At 42.0% G+C, this 17,901-nt stretch overlaps 1 protein-coding gene across 1 annotated transcript; it reads right to left on the minus strand.

Annotated features, from left to right (window-relative positions):
* Positions 1–428: 428 nt before the first annotated feature.
* Positions 429–1,711, minus strand: LOC106603425 (class A basic helix-loop-helix protein 9-like). Its single transcript, XM_014197102.2, has one exon. The coding sequence runs from the start codon at positions 1,341–1,343 to the stop codon at positions 429–431; it is 915 nt and encodes a 304-aa protein (XP_014052577.2). The 5' UTR covers positions 1,344–1,711.
* Between the last annotated feature and the right edge of the window lie 16,190 nt (positions 1,712–17,901).

Genomic DNA, 17,901 nt, shown 5'->3' on the forward strand with positions numbered 1-17,901 from the left:
GTTCTTTGGTTTTGTAAAGAGGATTGCGGCTATATGTTCGGACATTCAACATTTTGGACAAGTGAAGGGTGTGTTTTGAGCAGATGAAAGTTTTCCATCTATTAGAATAACATTAATTGGCTTTATAATTTGAAATAAAAAACTAGGTTTGAATGGTCATGTTTAAAACATGCTGAAATGTACATTGCCATTGCATTCAAGATATGACAATCATATTTACATTGTTAGATAACACATTTAAATCAGTGACTCTGCTCTACTTTAGAGAGTAGCACTGTAATACTGAATTCATTGCAACAGTGAGAGCACATGAAGCTCACTTTTTCTTATTTTTCCCTGAGATCATTTGGACAGTTGGCTGGTCTATTCTCCAGGCTTCAGGGGTCATAGTGGTGGATAGCTAGGCTCTAATGTGTCTGGTCCTAGTGTCAGAGCAGGGACAGGTTGTGCTGGGGGCCTGCTGTCTCCTGGAGGTAGCTCACCTGCCAGGGGAGGCCCAAGGCTGGAGATGGCTCCACAAACGCGTCCATGTAGCCCTGAGCGCAGGAGGCCCACACCCCCGTCTGGTACCCCAGCCCCTCGCCCACCTGGGTGTACCTGATAGAGCTGGGCGGCTGCTCCAAGGGGTTCCCTTTCCCACAGTGTCCGTGTAAGGGGTACAACTGGCCCTCGGCAGAGTAGCAGGGGTAGTGTGGTGAGGGTGGGCACGAGGAGCCCATGCTGTCCATGAAGAGGTGTGTCTCTGTTGGCAGCCTGTGAGGATGGGTGCCCTGCTGGGGCTCTATCTGGTGGGGAAGTGATGCCTGGTGCCAGGAGATGTAGCTTTGGGGCTCCTGGCGAGGAGCGACTGTCACCCTGGGCGGGTCCAGCCGTGACGTCCTCACCATTCCCACCGCCAATGGCCCCCCAGCCGGCCTGTGGCACTCCCGGTGGGAGCAGGGCTTACTGGGGGGGTTGGAGCTGAGGAAGACAGACAGGGCTGAGATGCGGTTGATGGCCCTCTGCAGGGTGGAAATCTTGGAGAGCCTCTTGCCGCTAAGGTCGTGTTTGAGAGCCACACGTAGAGCGTTGAAGGCCTGGTTGTAGTCCAGGATGCGTTTGCGCTCACGGACGTTGGCAGCCACACGGCGGGCCTTGGAGCGGACTGGGCGGCTGCGCTTCTTGGCCTGGCCCTCCTCAGGATCGTCGCTGGGGGGGCTGCTGGCTGAACCCTCACTGTTCTGGAAGGGGCCCTTGGGGTTTCCGTCGCTCCCTTCGTCATCCTCCCCCTGATCCAGCATGCGCAGCTCCAGCTCCTCCTCAGAGAACTCCTCTGACCCTGCCAGGTTTCTGCAGATCATCATCACTGGCTGGCCGTGGAGCTATGGTGAAAGTTGTTGTTGTAGTTTCTCTGTAGCCACTGACTACTTAGTAGTTGCTGGAGTGTTCGCAAAGTTGCCGTTGCGGTGCCAGGACCTCCTTTGCTGTCGATCCGTGGCTTGTTCTGCGGGGCTGCCTGTCAGGTTGGTGTTGGGTGCTGTGTTTTGCGGCGTCTTTCACAGAGCTGTCAGTCGGAACGTTGTTGGGTGCTGTGTCCTGACAGCCCTTGTCTCCTCCTCCTCTCCTGGTGCCCTGTGATTACCTATGTCTCCGCGGGACGGCCCTGCCTGCTTTTTAAAGCCAGCCCTCCTCCTCCAGTCACATGGTACAGTCACCCATGAGGAATGGTGCTCTCTCTCTCTCTACCTGGTTTATGGGCACCCTCCAGGCAAATGGCGCTGTCACCTCCTCCTCCTCCTTCTCCTCCTCCACAGACACTCCCTCTCATACCTTACAGGATCTCTAAGTGTTTCAGCAGTTCCACATCCTTGTAGTACATAACAATCAAAAGCAAAGTGCTCATTTTTGGCATGACAATTGACTTTTTCTTGACATCCACCTATTGATTATTTTTGGTATATACCGTATCTAGGCCATTGATTAATCACTTTGACTCTAAGAGTGTGCTCCAATGTATGAAGCTTGCTTCGATGTAAATCCACAAATACATTTATTTCCCCTCAAATACCTATTATTTTGTGGCCTACTAGTCACATGTTGCATTGAATGGTACGGGGGTAGAGTGAGGGGTTTTCTGATGTTGATCTTAATGGGGGAGTTCCATGAAAATTAGTCGCAGGACATCCATGACAAATTGTGTGTTTATCAAATAGCAGCCTAATCTGTGTTGTGTTCATTTCCCCTCATCTCACCAATGTGGGAGAGGGAAGGAGGGATTTGTCCATGTAATTACCTGTCTACAGAGTGGCGATTCCCTTCGATTCACTCCCCCATTTCTCTCTCTCTCTCTCTTTCTCCTTCTCTCTATCTTTAGGTTTAAGGGCCATATAATTTAGTGGGACTCCTGTGGAACCCTATCCTCATAAATCAGGCCTGGGCAGCACCTGAGGACAGGAGCAGAGCACGGCCTGGACTTCAAAGCCAAGGAAAAATGAAGGCAAATATTTTACAATTAGAACCTGCAATCACTGCTAGCTCGCCTGACTGGGCTAGAGCCATCAACTCAACCTTTCCATGGTAATGCTTTACATTTTTGGGGTTTTTGAGATATCAAGATAGGTCTTGTCCAAACTGGTTGGATGGAAGTTTCAGATTCTGTTTCGTGTCTTAGTGGAATTGGGTTATACAGATTACCATGCTCCGAATAAGGTACAGATGATTGTGTTCCAAATGAGGTGGATTATCTGAGTCAGATATCAACTGAACAGAACAGATTGGATGACAACTGAAGAGAACAGATTGGATGTCAACTGAACGAACAGATTGGATGTCAACTGAACAGAACAGATTGGGTGTCAACTGAACAGCACAGATTGGATGTCAACTCAACAGAACAGATCAGATGTCAACTGAACAGGACAGATTGGATGTCAGCTGAACAGAACAGATTGAATGTCAACTGAACAGAACAGTTTGGATGTCAACTGAACAGAACAGTTTGGATGTCAACTGAACAGAACAGATTGGATGTCAGCTGAACAAAACAGATTGAATGTCAACTGTACAGATTGAAAGAGCACATTCTAAAAGTTTCACCTCATCACAGAAAACAACAGTATTTTGAACTGTGTGGAGTAAATGTTTTGGAGTTGGGAAATCCCTGCATACACAGGATTGACCTTTGCGTCGGTTGCTTTGGTGGACACAGTGAAAGGTGATTGGCCTGACCTTTATCCAAGGCTCCTGGCCAAGTGTGTGTGTTGGGTCAGGTAACTAAAGGGTAGGCCCTCATGGTAAACTGGAGGTTGTTGAGAAACATTGTTTCCTTCCTGCTCTGTTAATTTTCTGGTACATATCACGGCTGAGCGAGGCCAACGCTACTACAAGGCCAGGGTTTCAGCTCTTACCAATCACAACTATCGATCAGAGGTGCGTGGCAAAATTCATTTTTGCGTAACAGTTTTGTTATGACATCAATATACTAGACTTATTGAGAATCTGAATTTCATTGATTTCATTCAATGTAGAGCTTCAATCATGATTTCTCTATGTACAAAGATATAGAAAGCTGAATACAGACTGTGGCAAGCAGCATTTTTTTCATATTACTTTGATTTGAGCTCAGTGGCGGTTCTAGACCATTTCAACTGGGGGGGGCCAAGCTGGGGCCAGTTGTACTGTTAGAGGGGCCAGTTACATTAGACGTTATTGTTGTCATATCATTTTCTTCACTGCATTGCAGGCATTAGCAGGCAAAAGACCATGTTCATAATCATTAGTGTTCCGCGTTGCCACTGTCTAATAATGGATGTAAAAAAAAAGAACGATAGCAAAAATGTGTTATGTAAAAATTATTTCATACTCCACATTTAGGGGGGCCACAAGGGGGTCCAAAATTGTTGTCACAGGGGCACTGGCCCCCCCTGCCCCTGCCCCCCCCCCCAGAACCGCCCCTGTTTGAGCTGTCAATAATTCCCAGCCTATTTGTCCTGCACTTCCATTGCTTGGCTGATTCTATAGTCCATAGCTGATCCAATTGTCTATTCAAGGCAACCATATTGTCCATACAGCAACACCAAACTACCCTGTTGATATACCACAATACTCTTCTATATGCAATTGTAATTGAAAGTGTTTGGCGTGTCCAACTCCCTACTTGCAACATGGAGTCATGCAGCTTCAAGTAGTGAGCAGCTAGCTAGGCCTCGCTCTTCCTCACAAGAGTTGTATGTGATTTATGTCTTTACGAGCACATCAGATTTACTGCTGCGGTTGTAGAGAGAGCATGGAGAGAATAGAGCCTCGGACTCTCCCAGTCCATTCATTTTGACAGGTGACAAGACACCAGTAATTATCGGCCGCCGGGAATAAATCACAGACCTTTATTGCTTACCTCACCATACCCTTGACGGAATAACCATTTTCAAGCGAGAGGAACCTGCCCAACGCCACTGAACCTGAGATTTGTAAATCTCCTGCTAGAAGCTCACATAATGACTAGTTGTTACCTGCTCGTTATTAGAGGTCTGTGTGCCAAACGTTATAGATGTATATTCCCAAAGGGGTAGTTATACGGGTAATAAGTGAGTAAGGTCCGGGTTCGCTAACCTTGGCTTTGCAGTGGTATGTTAATGCATGTTTTTGGTGTCCGCTCTGGAATTTTCTCACCTCAATAAAAAGCCTGCAGTCAAAAAGGAGGGCTCCCCGTTATTCTAGGCACTTCCATTTTCTCGCACCACAGTTCCTGAGGAATTGTTAATGTCTTTAGATGGATGTTTTCACCTGTAAACTCAAAAATATTTTTGTCATTTTACATTTTAGTCATTTAGCAGACGCTCTTATCCAGAGCGACTTACAGTAGGGAATGCATACATTACATACATATTTTTTTTTTTCTGTGCTGGCCCCTCGTGGGAATCGAACCCACAACCCTGGCGTTGCAAACACCATGCTCTACCAACTGAGCTACAGCTACAGGGATTAATGATAGTTATTTAGTAACCCTAATGCTTGCTATTCTGTTTATTATACTGTAGCACTGCTCAAGGCATTGGCACATATAGCCATATCTGTGATATGCATAATACATGCATTGACATTTAGTTACTTTTAGATGAGTGTCTCTGAATTAAGAAATGTGTATCCATGCATAAATTCGTATTGATTATTGAATATAACATCAATTTACTTCAGAGTTGACTGAGGCCTCTAGCACTAAAGAATTCAGATGGCAGCAACTCAACATTGATCTGTAGTGCTCTGTTCAGTGGAGTGCCATTAGTAAGGCAATTAACTATTTCCTTCCTATGTATCAACCTATCAGGCCACATCTCCCTTCAGATCTCTCTATCTCTTGATGTCAGCTGTCACTGACTAATGCTGTCTGTCACAGGCAATGGTGTCATCTCTTGGACCAGATTAGAGATTTGTTGAGGGATCCCCCTCCCTTTCTGAGTCAGGCAGGCCTCTAGCCTTCTGTGTCACTTTTTCCTCCCTGGTGAACAGAGAGAGTGAGCCACATAGTATATGAGACACACATACACACTCAGAATGATCAGTCCAAAATCCTGTGATTTTGTCAAATTTAGTGGTTAGGTGGGTTTGTGTGGGCTGTATCTGAGCATCAATGTGCGAGTTGAGAGAACTCAAACCAAACCTGATGGGTACTTGCCCCTCAAGACAGACCTCAGGGCCCCATACCATACATACAGTGTGAATACATCAAAGGTCCCTCTAAACATGTTCTAAACAACACATGAAAACGTGGAAGGTTACTGACGTGCAACATTGTGAATCATTCTGTCTGAAATTACTGGCAATTACGCATGTTTGCCTGCTGTAATCTCTTTCAGCTAGCACACCGGCCATAAAATCTGAAATGTTGGGTGGAAATAACGCCGGTGGCTTCTCCAGCACACACAACTCAACACTGAAAGTGTCATACTCAGGATGTCTGTCAAAATGTTGACTATTAATCATTTAGTTGTTTTGAAGAGTACTGTACTTCAACATCACTGCTGTTTTTTATGGGTTTTTTACTCCATGGTAACCAGATTTTTCTGGCATGGCAGAAAACAGTGCTCAGTGATAAAAGTGTTATCTCATAAGCTTAGTTTTGTTTTAGTTTTATTAGGATCCCCATTAGCTGTTGCTACTGCAGCGGCTACTCTTCCTGGGCTCCACACAAAACATAAAACATGATATTAATAGACAAGAACATTAATAGACAAGAACAGCTCAAGGACAGAACTACATACATTTAAAATAAGAAGTGGCAAGGGCATACTTAGATTTCACTCAGGGGTTGAAGAATTGAAAAATTCTTCCAGTTGAAGAATAGGCCTTCTGCCTATACAGTAGATGTTGGGGATGATGCACACTGCCCTGTCTCTCTTAGTCTTATAGGCATTGGAGAGGATTGCTAAAACCCCTTCTAGTGATCTGATTTACGCCTAGGATTAGACTACAGAAATGCAAATCTGTGAATGTCATGACATGTCCAACAGTTACCCCAACCTGCATATAGTGTAGCAATGTAAGCAGCTCCACCTCTCTGTGTTTGACCGCCTAAATGCCGATCTCAAACAAAAACAATGAGAAATCATGCCATCATTATAAGAATGATAAGGTATTCACTAGGATCCTCCAAACAGAAGCATGTGTTGTGAATTGCTGATTGAATACTTAAACGAAAAAAAGTATATGCTGTATACCTACAGCACATCACTACAGGAAAATTAGCACTTTGAGTTGTTCCCTTTAACCATGTACAGTATCATGTCATGTTTATGATACGTTATATAATGGAAGAAAACTGTGCTCAGTGATAGTGTTATCACATAGGCTTCGTTTTTTTGTTGTTTTATTAAGATCCCCAATAGCAATTGATATTTCGCTACACCTGCAATAACATCTGCTAAAAATGTGTTTATGTGACCATTAAAATTTTATTTGATTATAATAATAATAATAATTAGGGGGTGCTTACGGTATATAGTCCTGTTTCACTGTATGTACAAGTAGGTAACCTGTACATGTGTTAGGTGTGTTAGGAGAGTGGGGTCACAGCCAGGGGATCAGCTTTACGACTAATAGGCAGCTTCAATTTTCTATTTGTCTGTGCAGTTTGGGGCCGATTCAGACTTATGCTTCGTTCATATTAACCATAGGCACACCGTTACGTTGCGCAAGAAGTCATTTTTTTAAATGGGGACGTCCACAACAGAGTGGAATCGCAATGCTCCCTTGCAGTTGAAGACTCCATTGTGAGACGAACCCTGCATACTTTTCCAAACTTTGCATAGTCTTCAGGCCAGCCAGAGTCCGTTGAAGAACAAGAAGTGACCAAACCACAGAAGGAGATGAAAATATGTGGTTTTCAGTGATGTCTTTATGGGATAGCTAGCAACAAATATTTACCCATTCCTATAAGTGATTACTATTTTAATAGTAATGTTAAGCCAATTGCAGTGCCTTCAGAAAGTATTCACACCCCTTTACCTTTTCCACATTTTGTTATTACAGCATACATTTAAAATTGATTAAATGTCATAATAATGTCATAATAGTGAGAATTTTATTTTGCAAATAATAATACAGAAGAAAAAGCGGAAATGTCTTGAGTCAATAAGTATTCAACCCCTTTGTTATGGCAAGCCTAAATACGTTCAGTAGTAAAAATGTGCGCATATTGAGTTGCATGGACTCATTCCGTGTCAATTATAGTGATTAACATGATTTTCGAATGACTACCCAATCTCTGTACCCCACACATACAATTATCTGTAAGGTCCCTCAATTGAGTAGTGAATTTCAAGCACAGATTCAACCACAAAGACTAGGGAGGTTTTTCAATGCCTTGTAAATAAGTGCACCGATTGGTAAATGTGTAAAAAAAAACAAAAAAAAACAGACGCTGAATGAATATCCCTTTGAGTATGGTGAAGTTATTAATTAGGCGTTGGTTGGTGTATCAGTTCACCCAGTCACTACAAAGTTACAGGCGTCCTTCCTAACTCAGTTGCCAGAGAGGACGGAAACTGCTCAGGGATTTCACCATGAAGTCAATGGTTATTTAAAACAGTTAAAGAGCTTAATAGGTTGTGATATGAGAAAACTGAGGATGGATCAATAACATTGTAGTTACTCCACAATACTAAAATAAGAAAATGAATGAAGCCTCAACAGAATAAAAATATTCCAAAACATGCATCCTGTTTGCAACAAGGCACTAAAGTAATTCTGAAAAAAAAATGGCAAAGAAATTCACTTTTTGTCCTAAATACAAATATGTTTGCAGCAAATCCAACACATCACTGAGTAACACTCTTCATATTTTCAAGCATGGGGGTTGCTACAGTTGCATCTTCAACCTAGCCTAGCTTTTAGCTAGATAGCTAGCTGCTCTGCAAGCTAGTTTGACTTGCTATAAAGTTAGAAACAAGTTGAGGAAAACGTTACTTAACAAAACATGTTTTATTATCACCTGAACCAGTGGTCAGTTTATTAGGTACACCACCTCGTTCACAAAAATGGTTTGCTCCTATAGACAGTGAATCACGTGGTCATGGCTTTCTATATAAAACAGGCAGACAGGCATTGAGTCATTCAGTTACTGTTTGATTGAAAGTTAAAATGGGCAAAGGGAGTGACCTAAGCAACTTTGAGCATGGTATGATAGTTGGTGCCAGGCGCACCTGTTCCAGTATCTCAGAAACCGCCGACCTCCTGGGCTTTTTCACGCACGACAGTGGCTAGGGTTTACCGAGAATGGTGCGACAAACAAAAAACATCCATTCAGCAACAGCCCTGTGAGCGAAAACGGCTCGTTGATGAGAGAGGTCGAAGAAGAATGGCAAGAATTGTGCAAGCTAACAGGCAGGCCACAAACAGGCAAATAAAGGTGCAGTACAACAGTGGTCTGCAAAAAGGCATCTCAGAACTCACATCTCGTCGGTCCTTGTCACAGGGATGGGCTATTGCAGCAGGCGACCAACACACCGGGTTCCACTCCTATCAGCTAAAAACAAGAAGAAGTGGCTCTAGTGGGTACGTGATCGCCAACACTGGACAATTGAGAAGCTTGGCATAAGCAACATGGCCCCATCCTGCCTGGTGTCAACGGTACATGCTGGTGGCGGTGATGTAATGGTGTGGGGAATGTTTTCCTGGTACACGTTAGGTCCCTTGATACCAATTGAGCAACGTTTGAATGCCACACCTTAGAATCCATGCCCCAACGAATTCAGTCTGTTCTGGAAGAAAAGCGGTGTCCGACCCGGTACGAGATTGGGGCATTAGGAATTTATGCCTTTCCTACTCACTTTTCAGTATCTGGTATTCAGTGAACTTATTCAGTCACGTAATGCGCTCTGCAGTTGTGTCTACCTTGAACACGGAATACATTTAATTCAACTTCTGAAAACCCTCCCACTTGCTGGCCAACATATTTTCTCATGGAGTTTCAATCAATAGGGTTTTCAGTACATTTATATTAAGCCATCCCTTTAATTATGGTGTGCCTTTTAGTTAGAATTTTGTCGACAGACTCACTAGACTATATTGACAGAACGGGTTCAGAATATTAGGGATCAATGAAAGAAAGCCTTCTACTTAAAAGCCAACATGGGACATAGAAAGCGCAGTATGTGGGTATGTACGGGTGTATTGGGATGGAAGGTGGGGTGTGTGTTTTGTTAATGGAAAGTGTGGAGTTAAGTGAGTGAAAAAGGAAAATGGTTGCAAATGCCAGAGCCCATGTGTGTCTGCGAGCAGGAGTTGTGACAGAGAGAACTTTCAATTTTGTGCAGATATGGGATATACATTTCAAAATAAATTATAAATATATTTATTGTCCTATCATGATGGAACGGTCCCAAACCCAAAACTATAAAGAGATTTATTGTCCTATCATGATGGAACGGTCCCCAACTCGATACCCTATACACTCACCTGAGCGACCCAGACACTAAGGAGAAGTCCTTATCTCTTTTATAGACCTACTGCAAGTAGCCAATATGCAGCCAAGAAAGAAAGATAAACGAGACCCACTAAAGCAGCACTGCCCCCTCAAGAGTGGAACATCTGAGCTTGTGGTTGTTTGTGGGGGAAGGGTGGGGAGAGTGTGTGTGTGTGTCTGTGTGTGTGTGTGTGTGTGTGTGTGTGTGTGTGTGTGTGTGTGTGTGTGTGTGTGTGTGTGTGTGTGTGTGTGTGTGTGCGCGCGGGGGGGTGGGTGGGGTGGGGGTGCGTGCGGGCGTGTGTGCGTGCGTGTGTCTATGTATCCCACATCTGTTGCAATGGGATAATGATGTTAGGGACAATACAGGATGAATCACAATAATTGCTTGCCAAAAATGTAATGTTTGTGATGACAGTCCTGGTTATAGGTAATAATCCTTCGTATGAACTGCCTACATTATTACGCGTATTATTTGTTTAAGATATGCAAGATCTTTTAATATATATTTTTAAATAACTATATACAATACAATCGAGGTGAGGGCGTTGGAAATGCTTTTGGCAGTTAATCTGCTTCTGTTCTGTGGGTGGCACTGTGCTCTTTTTAAAGGATGGGTTCCAATCTCTCAAAGGCCCTAAGATACAGGTGGACAGGGGTGGTCTGCCAGTCCCTGGGACAACAATCCATCTTGGGATGAGGGAAGGTTTTAGCATGTGGAATAGTGGAGAACAATTGGAAGTTTACTCAGTAGCAGTGCAAATACCATGGTACAGCTATACGGACACTCAATTATTATGGTACTTCTTAATGGTAAGTTTATGAACACGTATTTTGATAAATAAAATTTAAACTTGTATCTTATGGAAAATGGTGAAATAAGTATAGACAGTTATAATTGTAATGGCTTAGCAGATAATAAGAAAACACAATCAGTATTTACCTGGCTAAAAGAGAAGGAATATAATATCAATTGTTTACAGGAAACTCATTCAACCATTTTAGTTGAAGTTGTGTAGAAAAAGGACTGGGGGAGTGAAATATACTTCTCCCATGGACAAAGAAACTAAAAAGTGGTGATGATATTAATTAACCTGTCTGGGCAAGGTGGGACGCTTGCGTCCCACCCTAGTCAACAGCCAGTGGAATTGCGTCGTGCGAAATACAAAACCTCATAAATGCTATAACTTCAATTTCTCAAACATATGACTATTTTACACCGTTTTATAGATACACCTCTCCTGAATCGAACCACGTTGTCCGATTTCAAAAAGGCTTTACAGCAAAAGCAAAACATTAGATTATGTTAGGAGAGTAACCAGCCAGAAATAATCACACAGCCATTTTCAAAGCAACTAGATGCATCACAAATACCCAAAACACAGCTAAATGCAGCACTAACCTTTGACAATCTTCATCAGATGACACTCCTAGGACATCATGTTACACAATACATGCATTTTTTGTTCGATAAAGTTCATATTTATATGTAAAAACAGCATTTTACATCGGCGCGTGATGTTCAGAAAATCTTTTCCCTCAAATGCTTCCGGTGAATCAGGGCTACAATTTACAAAATTACTATTCGAAAACATTGTTAAAATGTAATATTGTCATTCAAAGAATTATAGATTAACATCTCGTGAATGCCACCGCTTTGCCAGATTTGAAAATAACTTTACTGGGAAATCACACTTTGCAATAAATGACTTGGTATGCTCAGAAAAATAGGCTAGGCGATTCATGTTAGCTCCATCTTGGAACCATCAACCATCAAAAATACTATTGTAAATATTCCCTTACCTTTGATTATCTTCATCAGAAGGCACTTCCAGGAATTCCCAGGTCCACAACAGTTTTGTTCGAAAAAGTTAATAATTTATGTCCCAATAGTTCCTTCTTGTTAGCGCGTTCCGAAGGCTACTCAAAATGTACCGTAGTGCGTGGGACTTGTCGTCACGAATGTGCAAAAAATATATATTTAAGAGCGTTCAAACATGTCAAACGTTGTATAACATAAATCTTTAGGGCCTTTTTCAACCAGAGCTTCAATAATATTCAAGGCGGACGATTGCATTGTCTTACTAAACGTTTCGAAAGGGGAGGGTAGCCATGGGCGGCCGCGTCATTGTAGTAAATGGCCCTCCCCCTGTGACCAAGTTCCACAGCCTCTCTTTGGGTCAGTTTGTACCATAGAAGACTCAAACCACTTTGTAAAGACTGTCGACATCTAGTGGAAGCCTTAGGAAGTGCTAAATGATTAATAAGCCCCTGTGTGTTTCAATGGCAAATGTTTGAAGTGATTTCCACACATCAGATTTCCATTTCCTGTTAGGATTTGTCTCAGGGTTTTGACTGCCATATGAGTTCTGTTATACTCACAGACACCATTCAAACAGTTTTAGAAACTTTAGGGTGTTTTCTATCCAAATCTACTAATTATATGCATATTCTAGTTACTGGGCAGGAGTAGTAACCAGATTAAATCGGATACGTTTTTTTATCCGGCCGTGCAAATACTGCCCCCTATCCCCAACAGGTTTTAACAGTAATTTTGATCTGAATGTGCAAATTGTCCAAACAGATCCACAAGGTAGATGGATTCTTTTAAATATGTTATTGGACCATAAACAGATTTGGCTCATTAATCTATAAGGTCCAAATAATGATGATCCACACTTCTTTGAAATTATATTATAATATTTTTTCAAGCCTACACGCAATACAAGACTCTATTATTATGGTGGGAGATTATAATACGGTTTTAAATACCTCAATTGACCGATCGTAAAGTAAATCACATAACAAATTATAACCCTTAGGCACTTAAGGAAATCACAAATATCATGGATATATTGGAACTAGTGGCTATATGGAGGCTTAAATATCCTGACCTAGTGAGCTATACATGGTGGAGGCTCAATCAAGCTACTGTAGTCATCTTGACTATTGTTTTATTGTCATTCTTGCTGGCACCAAAAGTTTAAAAAGTGTTGATAGGGGACAGAATGCGGTCAGACCATCAAATAATTGGCATATACATTACTCTTACAGAATTTCAAATACATTCAAATCAAATCTATTTATAAAGCCCTTCTTACATCAGCTGATATCTCAAAGTGCTGTACAGAAACCCAGCCTAAAACCCCACACAGCAAGCAATGCAGGTGTAGAAGCACGGTGGCTAGGAAAAACTCCCTAGAAAGGCCATAACCTAGGAAGAAACCTAGAGAGGAACCAGGCTATGAGGGGTGGCCAGTCCTCTTCTGGCTGTGCCGGGTGGAGATTTTAACAGAACATGGCCAAGATGTTCAAATGTTCATAGATGACCAGCAGGGTCAAATAATAATAATCACAGTGGTTGTCGAGGGTGCAACAGGTCAGCACCTCAGGAGTAAATGTCAGTTGGCTTTTCATAGCCGATCATTCAGAGTATCTCTACCACTCCTGCTGTCTCTAGAAAACAGCAGGTCTGGGACAGGTAGCACATCCGGTGAACAGGTCAGGGTTCCATAGCCGCAGGCAGAACAGTTGAAACGGGAGCAGCAGCACGGCCAGGTGGACTGGGGACAGCAAGGAGTCATTAGGCCAGGTAGTCCTGAGGCATGGTCCTAGGGCTCAGGTCCTCCGAGAGAGAAAAGAAAGAAAGAGAGAGAGAAGGAAAGAGAGAATTAGAGAGAGCATACTTAAATTCACACAGAACACCGGATAAGACAGGAGAAATACTCCAGTTATAACAGACTGACCCTAGCCCTCCGACACTGAGACAGGAGGGGACGGGAGACACTGTGGCCCCATCCGACGATACCACCGGACAGGGCCAAACAGGTAGGATATAACCTCACCCATTTTGCCAAAGCACAGCCCCAAAACCACTAGAGGGATATCTTCAAACACCAACTTACCATCCTGAGACAAGGCCGAGTATAGCCCACAAAGATCTCCGCCACGGCACAACCCAAGGGGGGGGAGCCAACCCAAACAGGAAGATCATGTCAGTGACTCAACCCACTCAAGTGACGCACCCCTCCTAAGGATGGCATGGAAGAGCACCAGTAAGCCAGTGACTCAGCCCCTGTAATAGGGTTAGAGGCAGAGAATCCCAGTGGAGAGAGGGGAACCGGCCAGGCAGAGACAGCAAGGGTGGTTCGTTGCTCCAGTGCCTTTCCATTCACCTTCACACTCCTGGGCCAGACTACACTCAATCATAGGACCTACTGAAGAGAGTCTTCAATAAAGACTTAAAGGTTAAGACCGAGTCTGTGTCTCTCACATGGGTAGGCAGACCATTCCATAAAAATGGAGCTCTATTGGAGAAAGCCCTGCCTCCAGCTGTTTGCTTAGAAATTCTAGGGACAGTTAGGAGGCCTGCGTCTTGTGACCATAGCGTACTTGTAGGTATGGACGGAAGGACCAAATCGGAAAGATAGGTAGGAGCAAGCCCATGTAATGCTTTGTACGTCAGCAGTAAAACCTTTAAATCAGCCCTTGCCTTAACAGGAAGCACGTTTCCACGTGGGCGAGGATAATGTAAATTTAATCAAAGCCTATTGGATGACAAATTGTTTTTAATCAGGACAGAAAAATGTATAACTGATTTTTCCGACATAATTTAGGTACAGCAGATCCCCTTATTGTATGGGACACTTTTAAATGTGGCTTTAGAGGCCATACAATTCAATACTCATCTTTAAAACAAAAGCAATTTAGGTCAAAAGAGTTAACAGAATTATACCATAGAGGCACAGAATACGTTAGAGGAAAAACAAAAAGAAATGGAGGAACTTATTCAAGAAAGATCAAATCAGATCAGAAGTTTTTTATTTGTCACATGCGCCGAATACAACAGGTGTAGACCTTACAGTTAAATGCTTACTTACAGGCCCTAACCAACAGTGCAATTTAAGTAAAAAATAGGTATTAGATGAACAATAGATAATGAAAGGAATAAAAAACAACAGTAAAGACAGTGAAAAAGAACAGTAGCGAGGCTATATACAGTAGTGTAATATATTATGCAAATAAAGCGAACTGGATGGAATATGGGGAAAAAATAACCAAAAAGAACCAAATTATTGTTTAATTTTCAACAGAAGATGCTACCAAAAAGTATTTACTAAAACTTGTTATAAATGAAGTAGTCACCCATGATTCACTAAACTATATTTTGAAAGAGGAAGCAAAGCATATGCTTTCATTTCAGTCTCCTCCATCTCCACTAACTGAAGTTAATTGTAAGGATTTAAAAAATATATATAATAATTAACAGCTGTACAAAAAGACCCATTTGAAGGCCAAACTACAGAGGAGGAACTTCTTGATGAAATTAAAGCTTTTAAGTCCGGGAAAACTCCAGGGCTGGATGGCATACCAGTTGAGGTATACCAAACCTTTTTTGATGTACTCAAAGGACCGTTATTAGCATGTCTTAACCACTCCTATAAAATGGTAGATTATCAGATACTCAACAAGGTCTGATTTCATTATTACTGAAACAGGACCCAAGTGGTAAATATAAAGATCCAATCCATAAAAAAATTGAGGCTCCTCACAATTCAGTGTTGTGATGCAAAAATTCTAGCAAAATGCATAGTGCATAGAATTAAAAAGGCATCGTATATTATTCATCCTAATCAAACAGGTTTTTCACATGGACGATACATTGGAAATAATATAAGACAAGTACCGGAAACAATAGAACGCTATGAAAAATCTGGGAAACCAGGCCTGGTATTCATGATTGACTTAAAAAATAACTTTGATAAGGTACGACTGGAATTGATATATAAATGCCTGAAATATTTCAATACTGGAGAATCTCTTAAACGATGGGTTAAAGTTATGTATAGTAACCTTAGGTGTAAAATAGCAAACATTGGCCACTTCTCTGAAAGTATTAAACTGTCAAGAGGATTAAAACAAGGTTGTCCTCAATTGGCATATCTATTTATTATGGCCATCGAAATGTTAGCAATTTAAATCAGATCCAACAATAACATCAAGAGGCTAGAAATCCAGGGCTTAAAAACAAAGGTGTCATTGTACGCTGATGATTCATGTTTTCTTTTAAATCCACAATTTGGATCCCTCCACAGCCTCATAGAGGAGCTAGATAATTGTTCTAATCTCTCTGGATTACAACGTGTACTACAGTGCCTTGCGAAAGTATTCGGCCCCCTTGAACTTTTCGACCTTTTGCCACATTTCAGGCTTCAAACATAAAGATATAAAACTGTCATTTTTTGTGAAGAATCAACAACAAGTGGGACACAATCATGAAGTGGAACGAAATTTATTGGATAATTCAAACTTTTTTAACAAATAAAAAACTGAAAATTATTCAGCCCCTTTACTTTCAGTGCAGCAAACTCTCTCCAGAAGTTCAGTGAGGATCTCTGAATGATCCAATGTTGACCTAAATGACTAATGATGATAAATAGAATCCACCTGTGTGTAATCAAGTCTCCGTATAAATGCACCTGCTCTGTGATAGTCTCAGAGGTCCGTTTAAAGCGCAGAGAGCATCATGAAGAACAAGGAACACACCAGGCAGGTCCGAGATACTGCTGTGGAGAAGTTTAAAGCCGGATTTGGATACAAAAATATTTCCCAAGCTTTAAACATCCCAAGGAGCACTGTGCAAGCGATAATATTGAAATGGAAGGAGTATCAGACCACTGCAAATCTACGAAGACCCGACCGTCCCTCTAAACTTTCAGCTCATACAAGGAGAAGACTGATCAGAGATGCAGCCAAGAGGCCCATGATCACTCTGGATGAACTGCAGAGATCTACAGCTGAGGTGGGAGACTCTGTCCATAGGACAACAATCAGTCGTATACTGCACAAATCTGGCCTTTATGGAAGAGTGGCAAGAAGAAAGCCATTTCTTAAAGATATCCATAAAAAGTGTCGTTTAAAGTTTGCCACCTGGGAGACACACCAAACATGTGGAAGAAGGTGCTCTGGTCAGATGAAACCAAAATCGAACTTTTTGGCAACAATGCAAAACGTTATGTTTGGCGTAAAAGCAACACAGCTCATCACCCTGAACACACCATCCCCACTGTCAAACATGGTGGTGGCAGCATCATGGTTTGGGCCTGCTTTTCTTAAGCAGGGGCAGGGAAGATGGTTAAAATTGATGGGAAGATGGATGGAGCCAAATACAGGACCATTCTGGAAGAAAACCTGATGGAGTCTGCAAAAGACATGAGACTGGGACGGAGATTTGTCTTCCAACAAGACAATGATCCAAAACATTAAGCAAAATCTACAATGGAATGGTTCACAAATAAACATATCCAGGTGTTAGAATGGCCAAGTCAAAGTCCAGACCTGAATCCAATCGAGAATCTGTGGAAAGAACTGAAAACTGCTGTTCACAAACGCTCTCCATCCAACCTCACTGAGCTCGAGCTGTTTTGCAAGGAGGAATGGGCAAAAATGTCAGTCTCTCGATGTGCAAAACTGATAGAGACATACCCCAAGCGACTTACAGCTGTAATCGCAGCAAAAGGTGGCGCTACAAAGTATTAACTTAAGGGGGCTGAATAATTTTGCACGCCCAAATTTTCAGTTTTTTAATTGTTAAAAAAAGTTTGAAATATCCAATAAATTTCGTTCCACTTCATAATTGTGTCCCACTTGTTGTTGATTCTTCACAAAAAATTACAGTTTTATATCTTTATGTTTGAAGCCTGAAATGTGGCAAAAGGTCGAAAAGTTCAAGGGGGCCGAATACTTTCGCAAGGCAAAATATATATATAAAGTATATATATATACTGCTCAAAAAAATAAAGGGAACACTTAAACAACACATCCTAGATCTGAATGAAACAAATAATCTTATTAAATACTTTTCTCTTTACATAGTTGAATGTGCTGACAACAAAAACACACAAAAATAATCAATAGAAATCCAATTTATCAACCCATGGAGGTCTGGATTTGGAGTCACACTCAAA

Source organism: Salmo salar, chromosome ssa04 (assembly GCF_905237065.1).
Source record: "Salmo salar chromosome ssa04, Ssal_v3.1, whole genome shotgun sequence".
In the NCBI taxonomy this organism is placed as follows: Eukaryota; Metazoa; Chordata; class Actinopteri; order Salmoniformes; family Salmonidae; genus Salmo; species Salmo salar.

Coding starts and splice junctions, on each gene's coding strand:
- LOC106603425 (XM_014197102.2), bottom strand. CDS start 1,343: ATGATGATCTGCAGAAACCTGGCAGGGTCAGAGGAGTTCTCTGAGGAG.